Below are 18,868 nucleotides of genomic sequence, written 5' to 3'. Positions count from 1 at the left end.
GTATTCAAAGCACGCAACTCCTCATGTTGGATTCCGTAGATATCTCAGGTCTTAGGATCCAATCATGGAACCGCCATATGAGATTCAAGTCATGATGCTAATCCATGTGACAATCTCATGCGGGTCATTCCAGTATTCCGTTCTCCAACGAATACCTACGATTGTGATCGTATCCAATACCTATGATCATCTATATGATCATCAATCACACATCATACTAGTCTTAGTATATCATTATTTCCATAATGATACATGACTAGGGAGTTTAATATTTCTTTCAAAAAAATAATCGAAAAAACAGACAATTTCTTTCAAAAATTAAGTTTTTAATAAAAAAAAATCGAATCCAAACCGAATCAAACTAAAGTTTTATATAAAAATCGAATGATTATAGTTTTTCTATAACCAAAATAATCGTACTCGAATATACCCGAATCGAATCTAAACCGAAATCCGAAATGACCACCCTAATCCCTTTATGAAATTTGTGAATAAAACCTTTCTCATCTATCTAATCTGTATTTATAACTATCCATTGCTGAAACTACTAACTAATACTAACAACTAAAACATCCCATATCACTATAGTCTAGGTTCAATGAATCTACTGCAACAAAAAACAAACACGATGTTAATTTCTAAAGGGAAAGAAAAGATAGACTTCTTTCTTCAAACCTCTTTCCTGGAGTCCCTCTGAGTGATGCGATCAAAACCAAGCTGTTCTGACCAATTTTCAGTTTGATCTGACTGAAATGGCGGACAAAATCACGGCTCTATCTCAATTCTTCATCAATAATCCTCAAGTTGTCCCTTACAAATGGTACTTCGCCGTTTTATTTCCTACTTCTGTTATTTCTTCTCTTGTTTTGCTCCTAATTCTCTTGCTCTCCTGGGCAATTTCAGGGCTAAGAATTACATTTCATCTTCTTCGGTTGAGATTACACGAACAAATCGGACACGGGCACTCCCAGGTTCCGTAAAATTTCAGAAGCTTCACACCAAACACAGACAGAGAATGTGTTCGTTACCTTGCTTTGCGACCTCTGAAAATGGTGGGTTCTTTAGAAATGGGATCGGTGATGGTGATGGGATTATAATTGTCGATCATGGTTCTCGTCGCCGTGAATCCAATCTTATGCTTGGTGAGATTTCTGGGTTCTTATTCGATTTCTTATTGTTCTCTTCTTTTGCTTCTATGGGGGTTATATATCATTGTGTAGTGATTTCCGAGTTTCAGATGAGTTTGTGAAGATGTTCAAAGACCAAACTGGATACCCAATTGTGGAACCTGCTCATATGGTAATTCTTCTAATACTCTCTCACCTTTCTCTTTCTGAGGAAGGTATAGACAGCATGAACATTTTCAGTTAATTGTTTTGGGATGAACGAAATGTTTGTAAAACGAAAACAAATACCTGCAAGTAGAAACAATTTGGTGCTCTTAGATTGTTGTTGTATGTTCCAAGTTGTTTTATTAGCAAGTAATGTTTTGTTCATTTCACAAATCTTAACCAGCAATAGGGTCGCTGCTCTTGGCATATGATGTTTTTTTAAATTGTTTTGTCCTCTTATTGATCTTTATGTAAATCCAAATGCCATATGACGTTATAGATACCTCTAGGAGGAAATTAGATGATCTGATTTGTAATGATGGGTTTTGCAGTTGAATTAAAATGTAAGTTATTGTGTGAGAAAACTGTTGCGATGAATACTTTTGGTTTCTTTAATTGCAAAACATTAAAAGTATTTAAAAAGGTTGGCCTATGTCGTAGAAATAGATCCTATGTTGTAGTAGAAATAGATACCAGTCCTTGTATAAAATGCATCAGGACGTACATTTTTCCCGTTGTCCCCGGGACGGGCAATAAGCAAAGTTTTTCCTTTCAGATCATTTGTTTGATATAATCCGCTGTCTCAGCCGCTATAGCGTGCATATTGTTGGGTATTACTCCAAGTATATCATTTTTAGTTTTCTGGCCATCTTTTGGATTAGAAATTCATCTGAATCAATAACTTCTCTTCACCCTTTGAGCTTAAACTAGCTTGACACTGTTTATGTCACCCTTCATGGCTGTTATAGCGTATCTAAAAAGGAAATTTTTGTCAGGAATTGGCAGAACCTTCTATAAAAGATGCATTCAGCATATGTGTTCAAAAAGGGGCGAAACGGGTAGTTATTAGCCCGTTTTTTCTCTTTCCTGGAAGACATTGGCAACAGGTATAGTTTTATGTATCTGATTTTCAGGTATTTCTTCACACTAAATCGAAGTATTACCTGAGGATGTATACTTCAAAGAGGCTAAATAAAATGGTGATTCTTATTTGAGTTTTAGGATATTCCGTCTTTGACTGTTGATGCTGCAAAGGAGTTCCCCGGCATAGCATACCTCATAACTGCGCCTCTCGGGCTTCATAATCTCCTCGTGGTAAGATATTTTCGGTAGAAGATCTTAATGTGTTTGAGATTTTGCTAGTTTCCTTAATTCATATTTCATAGTCACTTTCCTTCATAATCTTCTCGTGGTAAGAAATATATGGTAGAAAATCTTCCGACATGTCCTTCAGAGAGAAAAAAATTCTAAATTTCTCGACATTAGCTCGATGTTCTTCAGATTTTGATGAATGCCAATTTTACTTGTATCATATTGTGGTTTCATTCACAGTAATTTCATTGATCCTTTGATCTTTCTTAAAAGCTTTTCTTGATCAAATTTTGTTTGGAAGTGAGAATATTTATTGTTTAATCTGAAAATTTGTGTTTTTTTTTGCAGGACGTTGTGAACGACAGAATCAAACATTGCTTGGGGCATGCACAAGGTGATGCAGATGAGTGTGAGGTTTGTGCAGGAACTGGGAAATGCAAGCTTTACAACGCTGCTTAGGTTCAGAATTCAGAGGCCCAAGGCAATATTTTGTATAAGATGCGTCATCATTCCGGATGTATGGATATTCCGGTTGGTGTATGTATAAACCGAATCGAATGAACAATTCTAACCTAATGAATACAAAATCTGATTAACTGAATTCGAAACAAATACGAAAATAATTGAAAATCAAATGAATGTAAAATCTTTTAATAAAAAAACATTTTAATGAAAATCTGTGTACTAACTAAATCTCCAAAAAAAATTGAAGAAACTCGTCACCTGTCCATTTTACATTTTACATGCCATTGCTCCAAGCCTCCCCAGGATTGCTCCGGTTTCATTTACATAGATATTCCGGTTGGTTTTTCTTAGACTTCAATTGAAGTTTTTGGAGTGATTCTCGCTTATAATTTTTATAAATGATTTTACCAACTAGCTGTATTTAAACAGTTGTTTCCTTGAACTGCAAACATGATAAAATGTAAAAACCTACACTAGAATGGATTGCAAAATATTAGTGGAAGTTTTCCTTAGTTATAGCAATAATAATTTTAGCTGTGTATGATATCATTTTCTTAAACGATCTTTAATGGTTTTTTCATTTTTAATATTAGGGACAAACACCAAAAAAATCTCACACATTAACACTTACTAAAATTAAATCCTACACTTTGATCTTAAATGATAGTTAAGAATTTAATTAATGATTTTAAAATGTTGCATTTAATTTTAATAAATTGAAAATTTTATGATTTTTTTTTGTGTTTGTCCCTTAATATTAAAGTGCATAAATGAAAAGAAATATGATTTTATACATCTCTAAAATTCGAAATTTTATCAAATGTTCTTGCCCAAAAACAAGAACGTGGACAGGTTAAAATAATTATGAATATTCAGTATAAATGTCCAGCGTAATAACAAGAACATGATCATTTGAAAAATTGAACCTGAACTCATAATCTAACAGAAAATAACTTAAAAAATAATAATCATTGAAGAATAATATATTTTTGTAAAAAATTGAAATCGGATGAATAAAACTAGAAATAAATTAAAAATTTTAACATAAAAAACATATGAACACAGTTTTCTCCAAAACATTAAAATTTAAACTAAAATATAACCAAACCGAAATCTCAAATATCATCTATTAAAAATACGGTTTAACTCAGTTAAATAACAATACTACAAAAATTAAATTAATAAGTGATTTATGCAAACTCACGAACCCAATCATGAAGATAACAAATAAAGGCAATAGATAAAAAAAAAATAGTTATGAGATTAATCGAAAATATAAAAAGAAACAAAACATAGAAATTCTCCAATTTCTATTTTTCTAAAAGCTAACTCAAAATCAGTGTTATCAATAGCGTATAGCGGTCCACGGCGTCAAACAAAATATAGGCCATGAATATATGGCGGACGCCATGGCGATTTATGGCGGTTCAAAAACTATATCATATTTATAAGGATAAACAAAATAAATCATCATCATAATATAAAATTATGTCTAAAATTATATATCATCATTATAATATAACATTATGTGTCTAAAAAAATATGAATATGAACACTTGAAGATAAATATGAACGATCCTATAACCTATACATATATATATATACATGTAACATATGCTGAGGTAGAAAGATGTTCATAAAAAAATAAATAACAAAAGAGTGATAGAAACTTGTCATTGAATATACATTAGAACGTTGTAGAAACTCTACATTCTCCTTTTTTTGCAAAGTTTTTATTTTTCTGTTTTGGCAATTTTCCTTTTTTCATTTGGAAACGTTTCCAATTCTGCCGATTTGGTTAAATTGTTTTCCTTTTTTATTGGTCTTCGCCACATGGCCCGCCACAACGCCATACAATTTGACGCCATAATGGGGGGAATGGCGGCGCCATGGCCGATTTTTAACAACACTGCTCAAAATATAAATCATTATCATAAATTTCAAGCAATTCCACAAATTTCATCGCAAGAGATTACAGTAAAAAGCTGAAGAGACTTCATGTAAATAATAAGGTAAAAGTTAAAAGTACAGGGAAAAGATTTTACCCCCAAAGCGAAGACTGTAAAATCTTCCAAAACAAATCAGTTGAGTTTCATTGATGCAAAGGTTGCAGCCAAATCCAATGCCGCATTCACCTGAGAAGCATCAGTTCCCTGAAAACCAAAATCGACAATTAAATAACCTTAATCAGACCCGATTTTTCATACCGATTATAAGCGGTGAAAATATCGAACTCATGTATTATGGCTCAGTTTCTAGTTTGGTCTCCACCCAGTAAGATGAACATAGATGTTTCAACTTGGAGGCAATTTTCATTGGACCTAACTTCTACATATATTTATGGTTCTTATTCTGAACCAAAAACTGTACCGCTAAAACAACAAACGAATCCTAAAACAAAGGCGATGATACGGGTCAGTTTCCATCTGGTTTCTACTCCGCTTGCTAGTTCGGTTCAAAGTGTTCTTCCACGAAATCTCAAGTTTGCGATAGACCCGAGATCAGATCTATTGAAGAAACAACAATAAAAATTATAGATTTTTCCCAACGCTAATGGGGTTCAAGGTCCCGGTTCACCGAGGGATGAACAGTATCCTACTTTACGACCAAAACTCTTTTGGATGGTTTATTCATATTGTAAGGGCTCCCTTTATAGAAAGAGCTATTGCCTAAAAGGATACAAAATGAGCTATGTCGGACAAATCTGAAATCTCCAAAATATTCCTAAATGCTCTTTAAATATTATCTAGATATTATAATCCTTAAATGATAAAACTAACAAAAATCCCTAAATTCTAGGAGTATATCAGTTTGTGAGAATTATGGTACCTGTCCTGTTGCAAGACCACCTTTTCCTTTTCCACATCTCCCATTTAGAGGCCCCAAAGCATTTGATAACCACTCTGTCACGTCCAGTTGCTTGTACTTCCCTGGAACTCCAGCACACACAACGGCCTTTTCCTTAAATGATAAAACTAACAAAAATCCCTAAATTCTAGGAGTATATCAGTTTGTGAGAATTATGGTACCTGTCCTGTTGCAAGACCACCTTTTCCTTTTCCACATCTCCCATTTAGAGGCCCCAAAGCATTTGATAACCACTCTGTCACGTCCAGTTGCTTGTACTTCCCTGGAACTCCAGCACACACAACGGCCTTTTTTGTGGCTTCATCCGTACTGAATACCATAATTGACATGCCCTGCCACAATTTTACCAAAACTTTCATTGATTATTTTTACTTTCTATTGTCAAAACCCATGAAGTAAAGGCACCGTGTTTTACCTTTTGTTCCATGACTTTTGAAACTGCCTCCCGCACAGCGGCTGCATCAAGACCAACATCAACATTGGATACACAGAAGGGCTTTCCATCCGAAGCTGCAGCCTCGGCGGTCTCCGTTGCCACTTTGACAGCTTTCCGGATGTTTTCTTCTGCTATTTTCTTCTGAGCCTTTCTCACTTCACTCTGTCGAGAAAAGAAAACAGCTCAGTATTCTTTTGATCATATAAACCATGGCAAGATTTGGGTTATAATAAAACCAAAGAACGGATGATGAGACAAGATACGTAGTATGAGGCTCAAAGCCATCACCTGTAGCAGAACAATCTTGGCCCTGATATCTGCTTTTTTGGGTGCTGGAATAACTGCTGCATCTACCCGGCTCTTCAAAGCAGCAACTTTCTGAGAAGTAGAAAAAACTCGCTGATTATCGTTTGCATTGACAATAGATAAAAAGGAAAATCCTTCATTGCACTTCCTAAATGGTTCTGTGTCTGTGTGACAGAGAGCCAACCTTTTCCAATGCGCTTCCCAATTCTTTGGATGCGTCCTCTACCTCTTTTTCAAGCATGGATGCCGCAATCACCGCATCAAAAGCACAATCAGTAGTCACAGCAGTTATCCTACGGATGCCTTTGGCAATTCCCTCCTCAGCTAAAAGAGCAAATGCTTTGGCTTCGCGGGTGTTTGATATATGGGTTCCTGGAATTGTAAGAATAACAATGCTGAAAATACCTGCATAACAATGACCTCTTTATTTCTAAAAAAGCCAACACCAATAGAAACTGACCTCCACATAACTCAGATGAAATTGATAACCATTCATTGTTTTCAGGATCAGATAAAAGGTCCTCGACTTGTTTCCCAACTGCCACCACTCTGACAGGATCAGGGTAGACCTGAATGTAACAAGAGATATTTTTTTACAATTGTAGGAACAGAGAGGAAAAAATATAAATTGAGACTAGAGCGAGAATCAAAGCCCAGCTTACTTCTCCAAATACTGCTCTTAAACCCTTGATACGCTTGGCTTCAGAAAGAGTCACTTCCTTCGCATATACATCTAATTCAGCCTTAATCTGATCATTCACAATGAACTCGATCTTTCTCAGCTGTTCAGGATCAACCGGCTTGCCTATTTAAAATTTGGAACCCATTAGACCAGAAAAAAATGGCCCATATGTCAAAATAGTAAAGATAAATTTGACTGTACCATGGGAAAAATCAAATCGCAATTTTTCAGGAAGGACAATGGATCCTTTCTGATCAACATGATCTCCAAGCACCTCCTGCACTCATTGGAAAAAATATATTTTGAACCACATGAAACTTACTTGATGAATGGAAACAAAAATATAGTAAAATCATACCCTTAGGGCAAAGTTCAACATATGTGTACAAGTGTGATTAGGAGCAATGAGTTTACGTCTCTCGTAATCAACCTGTGTGCATAAACAAAGAAAAAATTAGGTTGTACCAAATATGTATAATGAGACAAGAATCTTATTACACATGCAGTTACCTTGCAGGTGACTTTATCCCCCACACTGATCTTTCCGGTTTCCCCCGTGAGATAACCAATATGAAGAATAAAACCACCAAATATTTGCACATTGCAAACTTTGAACGTACCGAAAGAGCCTTCTATCACCCCTGTGTCGAAAATCTATCACCAAAGCAATAATGTCAAGAACATTGGGCAAGGAATAATATAGCATATTCACAACTGTCAAAGTGTATTTCGGAAATCAGTATGCAAGAATTTCCAGAACAGTATATTCTCGCAATTGACCATCCAAAACTAAGGCATAGTGCAATCCAAAATGACCATACTTCTTCCAGCCATGTTTACATGAATATATCACAATGAATGTGAAAGCAGATCAGTCTGTTATCTATGCTTGCTCATAAGCAGAAATGAGGGAAAAAAACATGATTGAAGTATATCAAATAAAGGATGAATACCTGACCACCCTGCTCTGCATAGAAACTTGATGACGCCAATACTAGTCCCACATTATCGCCAACGCCAGAACTTTCCATGAACGCTGAACCAGTGTAAATAGCTTTCACATCACTATCATGATCCTACACCAGGAGGTAGACAAACAGTTGAACAAGGAAACTTTGATATGCATATGAAACAGATATGGCATGAGAATATCACCCATTCAGAAGAAAACCCAATTACATTTAAGAACACCTTTCTTTCGACAATGAAGCAATTAAAAACTTTGAGCGCAACATATGAGTTAGACGAGAATAGGTAGGAGAAACCTGGAACCATATGTATTTGAAAGAATCGTTAGTGGCTGAAACACCACTCTTGTGCAAATTAGATGTAGCATCAGCGTCCATTGAAATTGCACCACCAGCTTGCTGCAAAAAAAAATAAAATAAATTAGCAGTTCAGCTGAAGGATACTGTAGTTCCAGAATTGTCCCCTTATCCAACGTCAACAGTTCATAGAAAAAACAGAGAAAAACCATACTACCTTATTCTGGGCACTCCTAGATCTTTCCCTTGCCTCTTCCATGGCTTTGTTGAAACCCTCAACATCAACCACTAAGCCTCTTTCCTCAGCCATCAACTAAAACACGAGAATTTAATTTAATAGAAAGATCACACAGATTACCAGAAAAAAAAAAGACATGGGTGAACTCAATACCTGAGTCAAATCTAATGGGAAACCATACGTATCCCAAAGGACAAACGCATCCTGCAAAGACAAGACAAAGGAAGTTGAGATCAGCAATACAATACACAGAAGACTTCCAAGATAGCAGTACAGACTATCCAACAACAAAAAGGCGCAACAGGCAGCAGTTTCATTTCCTCGATTTCAAAACCACATGTAACAAGAATGGAAAGAAAACCAAAGAGAAAGAGTTATATACATACCTGTCCACTCAGTTTTTTTCTCTGAACTGCCTGAGCAGCTTTCTCAAATTTCTCAATTCCCTGGAATTATGTAGATAATGAATCAAAACTATACTTGAAGCAGCCTGTATAACAAATAGTAAAACAAGTTCACGCCTATCTCTAAAGATGATGTTATTCAAAATGGTGGCAAACAAAAGCCATTTTAAATCAAATAACAGGGGTGCTGGGATTCGCAAAGATCAGCACTCTACCCGTGGAATAATTTTATCAGAAGGAAAAAGGAAATGAAAAGACCACTATGATACTGAAGATGAGAAGATGGTAAATCTAGAATGTCATTGCCAAACAATAAAAACCAGCAGATATCAGCCGATCAGCATAAATAAGTTAGAGGATAACAATTCATAGAAAGACAAAGCAACTAAAGAACTATAAAATTAATGTTGACAAATACTCTGAACCCGGCATTCTCACCTTCCCCAAGGTCTTGCAAAAGCTTGCTTCTTCATCTTTGATTATCTCTCTGATGCGAGCTTCATGTTGTTGCAACTCCGGAAAGACATCACCCATGACTCGAATGACAGAGCTTACGAGGCTACAATTTAAGCATAAACTGTTCAGTGACCGGAATCACATGTAAAGATGTAGGATGCCAAAGGAAGCTCTTGGCTTATATTACAAAACAAGACACCAAGGGAAAAAAATGCCGAAAGAAAGCATACAGCAAAAATCGCAATGGAATTTCCTACCCATTGAAAAAGCCTTCCTCAGCTTTTAGAATCTCCTTCCCATAACGTACCGCTCGACGAAGAATGCGACGCAGGACATACTCACGACCCTCATTACCTACAAGAGGGTGTTACTTTAGGTGATATTCTCTAAACTACACGAGTGGAAATTTTTGGGAGAGATTTTCACTACAGCAACAGGTAGATTGAAACATGAAGAAAATGTGAAAAAAAAATGCCATCTAATCTAGCATATGTAACTCACAATTAATTCTAGTAGAGAATAGAATAATGTGAAACAAATAAATGATAAACTACTGAACAGTCTGCAGAGAAAAATAATGTAACAATACCATCTCGATTAAGAGGGACAAGGAAAAAACAAGTAATACCTGGACAAGATCCATCTGCTATAGCAAATGATAAAGTTCTAATATGATCAGCAACAACTCTATATGCCATGTCAACGTTGTCCACATCTTCTGAACCAACTTTTCCAGAGTATGATCGAGCTCCTGTGGCCTATAAAATGTAACAGATTTTGGCATATCAATACGAAGATTCAGGGCATTTAGAGAAGACACTTGATACTTCCCAAGTTCTCGATCATGAGAAAAATATCTCAAGATACAGAAATCCCTAACAAAGAAATGATCTTCAGCACAACCACATGAGGCTGGTAAGACAAAACAAAATACATATCTAAATACGATACCCCAAATCATTGAATCAGGAGCATTAGCTTTGTGCAAAAAAGCTAGTAGACTGTGTTCCAGAGAGAATAACAATACGTGATTAAGGAAAGGATCTCAACCAGAAAGGATAATAGAATCTATAAAATAACTGGCAACCAAGATCCAGATGACAACAGGACGATAATAATGATGATATCAATGGAGAGAGAAGACAAACGATAGACAAGGAGTCCAAGAGTAAATCAATGGAGAGCAACAAGATGAAAATGTAACTGAGAAAGTGCACCACATTAACTAGCATGTCAAGCGTTTCACAGAATACCTTCTGGATGGCATCAAATATAGGCATAAATACATCTGTGTCATAATTGCTCATTTTGTTCTGAAGAACCGAAGTCAATCTCTCGAAACCCAGTCCAGTGTCCACATGCAAGGCAGGCAGAGATTTGAGTGAGCCATTGTTTTCCCTGTTGAACTATCACAGAATGACACAAAATAAAACTCATATAAAGGTGGAATTTGAGAATAAATCATTCAAGGCAAATTAAGACTTAAAAGATCAAGCACGGCAAATTTAGCACAGAAACAAATGTTTCAATGCTCTAGATGCAAAAATGAAGGAAAGCTAATCTAAACTGAAACTATAATAACTAACACAACAGAAAACTTGTACCTGAATAAAAACAAGATTCCAAATCTCTATACAAGTTGGATCGTCATTGTTAACCAATGATGCGGCGTCACGGTTACCAACTCGATCAAAATGTATCTCAGTGCAAGGACCGCAAGGACCAGTGTCTCCCATCTCCCAAAAGTTATCCTATGAATTCAACAAGATGACAGTTTGAGAAAAAAGAAGAAAACAATAAGCAAGCCAAAGAAAAATATCATCAACCTTGCATATGCTAAGATTTTTGTAACATGGAAATCCTAAACATTACTTTCTACAACTCCAACCAACAATGTAATATTACTATCATTTTCCAACTCCAATGATAGTAATATTACATTGTCCGTATCAATGTCCAAGTTTGAATACAAATCCAATCCCATGAGTAACCAAAATGCCAGTTATATCACTCTCAACATAAATAAGAGGAGATAACCACGAGGGTAGACAAAATGCAAAATAGAACGAGACTACAGGTAGCTACTATTTCAAAGGAACTTTACGAAGAGAGACTGCCACAAATTGTCGTATTTTGAAATATTTATGAGATGATGGAATCAAACATACTTTGCAACCAAAGGGTAGCACACGACCAGGTGGAAGAAACTTCAGCCATATATCTTTAGCCTCGGTATCAGGGGCCAGACCAGCTTTTTCATCACCACCGAAATAGGTCGCATAAATCCGATCCGTGGGTAGCCCATAAACCTGAGCAGAATTTCAAACAAGAACAAAAGGGAAGGCTAATTCGTCAGATCATAAGGACATATGAAGGCAAGTGAAAACAAGGTAATCGGTTTAAAATTCACAATACATAGTCATGTTGAACGAACAACGATTCTCTGAACATCGTGCTCAATCACATTAACAAAAATATATGCCTTTATTAGACATTACAAGAGAGAAATACTCAGAAGCTTGACAACCATAATGTAAAGGAGATAGCTCCAACTACCTTGGTTAAAAGTTCCCAAGCCCATTCTATTGCTTCCTGCTTGAAGTAATCACCAAATGACCAGTTGCCGAGCATTTCAAAGAAGGTGTGATGGTAAGTATCTTTCCCAACATCGTCAAGATCATTATGCTTTCCCCCGGCGCGGATACATTTTTGGGTGTTACATGCACGGGTTAGCTTGCTCAGGGCAGTATTCGGGTCAACAGTCCCCAAAAATATTGGCTTGAACTGGTTCATTCCTTCAGAAACAAAAAATAGAGAGACAACTCAACGCATATTTATCTTTCGAGCTTTGAAATGTTCTCTCAAGACATAGCAGCAATAAATCAAACAGCAGAGCTTAGAATCAAAATCAGAACATTTGACATAACCCATAAATTAGCCGGATCACCAAAAAAAAACCTAAAATACTTCAAAAATAACCTGCAAGTTCGAGGAAAAGGAAAGAAAGAAGCAAACCAAACATGACTGAAACTTCATAGTTTCAAAGTTCCCTAAAATCAACTACAGCAATTCCCAATTCCTCAATTACCATCATTTCCGAAACCATCCAAACTTTATAGAATATGATTCCCACCGATCAATCAGACCGGAAACTCCCGGTCCCTCGATTAAAACAGATAAGAAAACCAAATTATATGTCCGAAAAGAACAAGAGCTCGTACCAGCGTTCGCAAAGAGTAGAGTAGGATCACTGTGAGGAACAACAGGGCTCGATTTCCAATTGACATGGCCCTTTCCTTCGAAGAACTTGATGAAAGTGTCCCTCACTCTCCTCGCCGGCCATTGAATTTCCGACGACTCGGAACCCGGCATGGTTGCTGTGGAAAACGATTTCGACAGCAAAGACGAGGAGAAGACAAAGTGAGAGAAGAAGGAGCGGCGATAATGGTGAGAAACCCTAGATGCAGAGGATGAAGTTTTGTAGGATGAGAGATGGAGAAGAAGAGAGGCGTTAACCAATCTCATTCAAAGAAACCCTCGTCTCCTTGTCCCATTTCCCCTGTCCTTTAAAAAATATTTAAACTTTTTTCCTAGAAATAACAGACTTTTTTTACTTTAAACCTAACTCAAATGGATCGGATAAATGTGGGTTAGATTGGCTTAACCCAATAATAATTGTTTATTGGTTTGGTTTAATCCATAAAACTTATATAACCCTAATTAATCTATTTAATTTACCTTAATTATCTTAATTGTTATATGATCAAATAGAAAAAAAAAAGTGTCATATGAGAGTAAACTAAAAATATAAAAAGTTTGTACGAGAGGTTATTAAAAAATATCTTAAAATATACGTTCAACTAAATTATATTTTAAATTTTATAATAATATTTTTCTAATTAAAAAAAATAATAAAGAATCAGAGTGAATTGGTCTATTCATAAATTCGAAATATGTAAATGTGTATATACACAATATGGTTATTCGTCGCTTGTATGTGGATATCAATATATGGACACGTATAATTCATATATATATATATATACGTATAATATTATATATTGTATGTATAATTATTACGTATTACAATATACAGGTAGACATTTATATATCTAACAATCCGGATTGATCATGGAATACGAAATTGTATATAACAATATCATTGTTATTTAACGGTTACCACAAAATATTAAAATATTTAGGAAGGAAAACATTTATGTAAGAAAATATTATATATTATATATATGTAAATAATTAAAGATTCATAGAGATACAAAAAAAAGATTTATCAACTATGAAAAGAAAATTTTAAACCATTAATAATGAGATAGATATATGAAAACAATAATCAACACATATGAGATGTACGCTATACACTTGAACATATGAGCAAGAAAATGTAAGAAAATGTAACATATGAGCAAGTAAACGTAATCTTTTCCTGATCAGAGGGATATATAGGGATCTGAAAGAAATCTGAGTACCCATCGAGGAAGCAGAAGTAGGAATGCAGAGCGAGTCGCTCGAGCATCTGATCGATGAATGGCAATGGAAAATGATCCTTCCTTGAGTTGGCGTTAAGCTTCTTGTAATCGATGCACATACGCCATCCGGTGACAGTCCTTGTCGGTATCAACTCGTTCCGATCGTTCTTGATGACTGTCATCCCGCCTTTCTTTGGAACAACCTACACAGGGCTAACCCAAGGGCTATCGGAGATAGGAAAGATAATACCTACGTCTAGAAGTTTCATAACTTCTTTCTTGATGACCTCTTGAAGCTTCGGGTTGAGACGACGTTGATGTTCGATAGAAGTCTTTGTCTCGTCTTCGAGGTGGATCCGATGCATGCACAAAGAGGGAATGATGCCCTTGATATCTCCGATCGAATAACCTATCACTTTCCTGTACTTACGCAGCATATCTAGCAATTTGTGGACTTGGGAAGAGTCCAGATCGACGTTAACAATAACAGGATAAGTAGATTTAGATCCAAGAAATTCATACCGAAGTCCAGTGGTGAGAGGTTTGAGTTCAAGCTCTAGTGCGGTGTCGGGATCCCATCCGAAAGTTGACGAAGAATCTGAATGGTTAATGAGTGCAAGAATAGATGTATCATGAGAATCGAGTGATGTACCTGAGTAGGAGGGGTCGAGGGAAGCCATGAAGATGAAAACGTAGTGTTTTGCAGTTCTGAATGAGCAACCGATCGGTTGGAGACATTGGATCTGATCGGTTTCAGTTTCTGTAAGATTGACTCGAAAATCTGACCTTCAAACCGATCGTTTCCTATGCATGATACGATCGATTCTGATTTCTGTACCTTGAAACGATCGGTTCTCAGGACCGAACCGATCGGTTCTAAGTTCTGTAACTTTGGCTCACAAATTCGATCTGCCAACCGATCGTTTCCACCAGACGACACGATCGGTTCTGATTTCTGTAACTCGAAACGATCGGTTCTCAGGCCCGAAACGATCGGTTCGAATTTCTGTAACTTTTCAACATTTGAAATACTACCGAAATGATCGGTTCCAAGGTGGAAACATATCGGTTTGTCTCTCTGTGAAATTTCGGCCACCATTGTGTCGATGGAATTTTCGTGATCTAGAATCCGTTCGTAAATCCACATCTGTTCAATATCGGTATAGATGCTATCCTACGATAAAAGAGTCAGTTCCAAGGGTCATCGTGATGAAATTGATGCAATACTTTTCAGCCAAGGATCCGAAAACATCGAGGAAGCACGCAAATTCGGTTGAAGACGGTAGCTTGAGATTTTTGCCCAAAGTAAACTCTACCGTCTCGTCTCCAATCTTCATGGTCAGTCTACCTGCTCTAACATGGATAACAACATCTGCAGTGTTAAGAAACGGACGACCAAGAATGATGGGTACCTTAGAATCTTCATCCATGTCAAGAACCACAAAATCCACCGGAATGTAGAAATTTCTGACTTTTAGTGGCACGTCCTCAAGTATTCCAGTAGGGTATTTAACGGATCGATCGGCTAATTGGAGAGCCATTCTGGTAGGTTTTAGCTCGCCCACATTCAGCTTCTTGAAGATGGAGAGTGGAAGAAGGTTGATGCTTGCTCCTAGATCACAAAGCGCACGATCGATGGAAACATTGCCTAATGTGCAAGGGATTGAGAAGCTACCTGGATCCGACCCAAGTCCGACCGCTTGGGTGGCAGCTCATGTTGGATCAGAGCACTACACTCAGCGGTGAGTGCTATAGTCTCTTTCTCAACGACTCTCTTCTTAGTCAGGATGTCCTTCAAGAACTTAGTATACAAGGGAATCTGCAAAATAGCTTCAGTAAATGGTATAGTTACCTCGAGTTTCTTCAGCATTTCCGCGAATCTGGCAAACTGACTATCTTCGCTATGCTTTCTCAGACGCAATGGGAATGGTATCGGTGGAGGTCTAGGAGGAGGAGGCACGTAAGCTGGTTCAGGAGTATCGTTAGGAATATCTGAAGCTTTGGTCTTCGAGCTTTCGCTTTGCTCAACCATCGGTGAGTTTCCAGTGTCTACCTGCTTACCATTTCGCAAAGTAATAGCATTAACATGTTCACGAGGGTTAGACGTCTCAGGTTTACCTGGAAGAACACCGGACGGTCTTTGAGAGTCTACTGCGAGCTGGGCAATCTGATTGTCCACAACCCTAAAGTGGGCGTCAATATTCGCGAATTGAGTGCGGAATTCCTGAGTCTGCTTCTCATGTGCCTGAATGAGCTGTTGAATAAGAGCATGTGTATCTTGAGAAGGGTCGCGATTACCCGGAGGTGTAGGATTATTGTACGACTGTCCTAGAGTTCTGTAGTTGGAGTTCTGATTAGGGCCTTTGGATTGAAAAGCAAAGCCGGGTGGAATCCTCTGGTTTGGATTATTGGATATTCTGAAGTTGTTCGGTGCGGGATTCTCAACATTGTTCGACTTGTAGGAGAGATTTGGATGATTCCTCCAGCTTGGGTTGTACGAGTCCATGTAGTTATTGTTGGCTACGTAGTTCAGATCTTCAACCATCTCCTCAATCGCATAAAGACCAAGATCCTCCTATGGATGTGTCGGAGCATCTGTGGTAGAAATCAGGTTGGCACTTCCAAATTTAGCATGAAGTGCTGCCAACTGATCAAGAACCAGTTTCAAGCTGGGATCGCCGTCTTTCCTCGATAGATCGCGAGAGTATTCGCTCGGAGCATCTTCCTCTTGAGCCATCATTTTAATATGTTGTTCTAGCTCGACGAATGACTTGTTCTGGATGCTTCCATCGCAAGAAGCTCGGATCAAAGTCTTGGTATCCATTCTGAGTCCTCGGAAGAAGGTGTTGATCAAATAGTTCTTGTCAAGTCCATGATGAGGGCAAGACTTCTGATATCCTTTGTACCTCTTCCAAGCGTCATAAAGACTTTCTCCATGCTCTTGCTTGCTTGAATGAATGACGGAAAGAGCTGCTTGAGTGCGGTGAGCTGGGAAGAATTTTGACATAAACTGCACTTCCAACTGCTCCTAGGTGTGGATAGAATTTGGTATCAGATCATAACACCATTCCAGAGCAGCATCCAAGAGAGTCCAGAGGAAAGCTATTAAGCGAAGTGCATCCTCTGTCATCCTGTTGTCTCTCTTGATAGAACAACACATCATTTTGAAGCGAGTTAGATGCGCGTTCGGGTCTTCGTTCGGCCTACCCCGGAAAGCATTGTTGTCGAACATCTGAATAGCAGATGGGTTCAGCTCGAAACTAGACATGTCGATGGCCGGTAGTCGAATACCAACCAAAAGCTCGGTGTGCTTTGGCATATTGTATTGAGCAAAGGTTGAGTTAGCATTGCCCTCAACATCACCGAGAAAAGCAAGATCTCGATCGTTCTCCATCTGTTTTCGTTGACGTCGGATGTATCTAGAGGTTCTTTCAAGTTCAGGGTCAAGAAGTACTAGATCTGATGTTCCAGCACTCCTGGTCATGCACTAGAGAAACCTGCACAACAGACGAAAAATGACAGCAAACAAAGAAAACGTGAGAAATCACTTAAGAAAAAGAGAAACAAAAAGATCCAGACTAGATAGAGTCTAATCCTATTGCCTAAATTGTCCCAGGCAACGACGCCAAACACTTGATGTCAGAAATCTAGGCGAATAAATTCGATCAAGTTATAATAACCTAGACTCAACAAATACCGCAAGTGTACGGATCGATTGTAATAACTAGGGTCGAACACAGGGACAAAAGTTAAGCAAAGAATTCAATTCCAAATCCAAGTCTAGATCCAGAGAAAGTATGAGAATAATATGAGAATGCGATGGAACGTGTCAAAGCAAATAACTAAAATTGGTTGTAAACTATGGAAGACAAACACTGCAGGCTTCGAGATTGCTTTACATGCAAGGATCTTCTCTAAAGATGTAGATCTCTATAATTCATAAATTCAATTCGGGGAATTCAAGCTCTATGATAGAAATTAACTCTCTCGAGTCTTATCTCACTATCCAGACTTTATCATATTAATCTCTCGATTCAATAGTCTAAATCCTGGATGCATGAACGAACGCTATCATAATTCCTAGGCAAATATTCATCTCTCGATGTAATACATGTTCTATCTATTGAGTTATTTCCAGATTATAATCCCATATGTCTATGCGAATTAAAACCCTAAGTTCATTCAATCAAATGGCCAACAAGACCAAAAGCATTAATCTCAACTCAATAAACCGAATAGAATAGATAAATCCACAGAGTCTGGAATTAAAAAAACAACAGATCCCTACATAACAAATCCTTAACCCGCAGCAAGGGGACTACTCGCTACACATCGAGACGAAAGGGTTCATATCAATACAACAAAACATTGTAAAATAGAATAAGGAAGAAACTCTTAGTCGATTTATCGGCTTCGTGATCTCCGTCTTCTACTCCAATCTTTTACTTCCTGATAATCTCCCCCTTTTCTCTGCTCTTAGGTCACTTTTATGCTCAAAATTCGGAATGCCTGTGACCTAGAAGCTTTCTCCCTTTTATTTCTTTTTGTTTTGGCCGAAATCGGAATGTTTCCAAAAACTCCGCAAGAGAACCGATCGTTTCGTCATATAGTGAACCGATCGGTTCATATTTCTGAGCAAATCTTCAATTTCCGCAAATCGAACCGATCGGTTCTCTCAACACGAACCGATCGGTTCCGCCTTCTGAGTAATTCTTCTGTTCTTGTCCAAGAGGCAAAATAATCGTTTCGGGATGCCCTGAAACGATCGGTTCTTGCTTCTGATTCCAAATTCGGTTGGTTTTCGCTCATTTTTCCGATCGTAGTGCGTAGTACCTGCAAAG

At 37.4% G+C, this 18,868-nt stretch overlaps 3 protein-coding genes across 5 annotated transcripts; 1 reads left to right on the top strand and 2 right to left on the bottom strand.

The window, feature by feature from the left end:
- The first annotated feature begins 650 nt into the window (after positions 1-650).
- LOC104801894 (sirohydrochlorin ferrochelatase, chloroplastic-like) lies at positions 651-3,024 on the top strand. The gene is made up of 6 exons (XM_010525278.1): positions 651-820; positions 904-1,142; positions 1,238-1,299; positions 2,108-2,218; positions 2,334-2,426; positions 2,772-3,024. The coding sequence occupies exons 1-6, from the start codon at positions 753-755 to the stop codon at positions 2,880-2,882; spliced, it is 684 nt and encodes a 227-aa protein (XP_010523580.1). The 5' UTR covers positions 651-752; the 3' UTR covers positions 2,883-3,024.
- A 1,524-nt stretch (positions 3,025-4,548) lies between these two features.
- LOC104801893 (alanine--tRNA ligase-like) lies at positions 4,549-13,097 on the bottom strand. Of its 3 annotated transcripts, XM_010525276.2 has the most exons (25): positions 12,765-13,097; positions 12,100-12,338; positions 11,712-11,852; positions 11,148-11,294; positions 10,797-10,949; positions 10,172-10,301; positions 9,801-9,897; positions 9,526-9,646; positions 9,070-9,129; positions 8,837-8,887; positions 8,663-8,758; positions 8,446-8,547; positions 8,134-8,256; positions 7,691-7,834; positions 7,539-7,610; positions 7,382-7,457; positions 7,161-7,303; positions 6,959-7,067; positions 6,683-6,870; positions 6,481-6,570; positions 6,172-6,354; positions 6,044-6,088; positions 5,718-5,843; positions 4,934-5,041; positions 4,549-4,797 (listed from the first exon to the last, which is right to left on the bottom strand). In XM_010525276.2, exons 1-24 carry the CDS (start codon positions 13,066-13,068, stop codon positions 4,970-4,972), a joined length of 3,012 nt encoding a protein of 1,003 aa, XP_010523578.1. In that variant the 5' UTR covers positions 13,069-13,097; the 3' UTR covers positions 4,549-4,797; positions 4,934-4,969. The 3 variants fall into 3 exon arrangements, with proteins under 3 accessions (XP_010523578.1, XP_010523577.1, XP_010523579.1); XM_010525275.2 differs by lacking the exon at positions 4,549-4,797 and having other exon boundaries at positions 4,802-5,041; XM_010525277.2 differs by lacking the exons at positions 4,549-4,797; positions 5,718-5,843 and having other exon boundaries at positions 4,802-5,041; positions 5,918-6,088.
- A 2,578-nt stretch (positions 13,098-15,675) lies between these two features.
- Positions 15,676-16,572, bottom strand: LOC104801899. Its single transcript, XM_010525280.1, has one exon. It carries the CDS (start codon positions 16,570-16,572, stop codon positions 15,676-15,678), a length of 897 nt encoding a protein of 298 aa, XP_010523582.1.
- Between the last annotated feature and the right edge of the window lie 2,296 nt (positions 16,573-18,868).

The sequence above is a fragment of the Tarenaya hassleriana genome, unplaced genomic scaffold (assembly GCF_000463585.1).
Source record: "Tarenaya hassleriana unplaced genomic scaffold, ASM46358v1 Cleome77, whole genome shotgun sequence".
NCBI classification, from domain to species: domain Eukaryota; kingdom Viridiplantae; phylum Streptophyta; class Magnoliopsida; order Brassicales; family Cleomaceae; genus Tarenaya; species Tarenaya hassleriana.
Note: the sequence above shows the minus strand (reverse complement) of the source record. Positions and strands in the feature narration are given on the sequence as shown.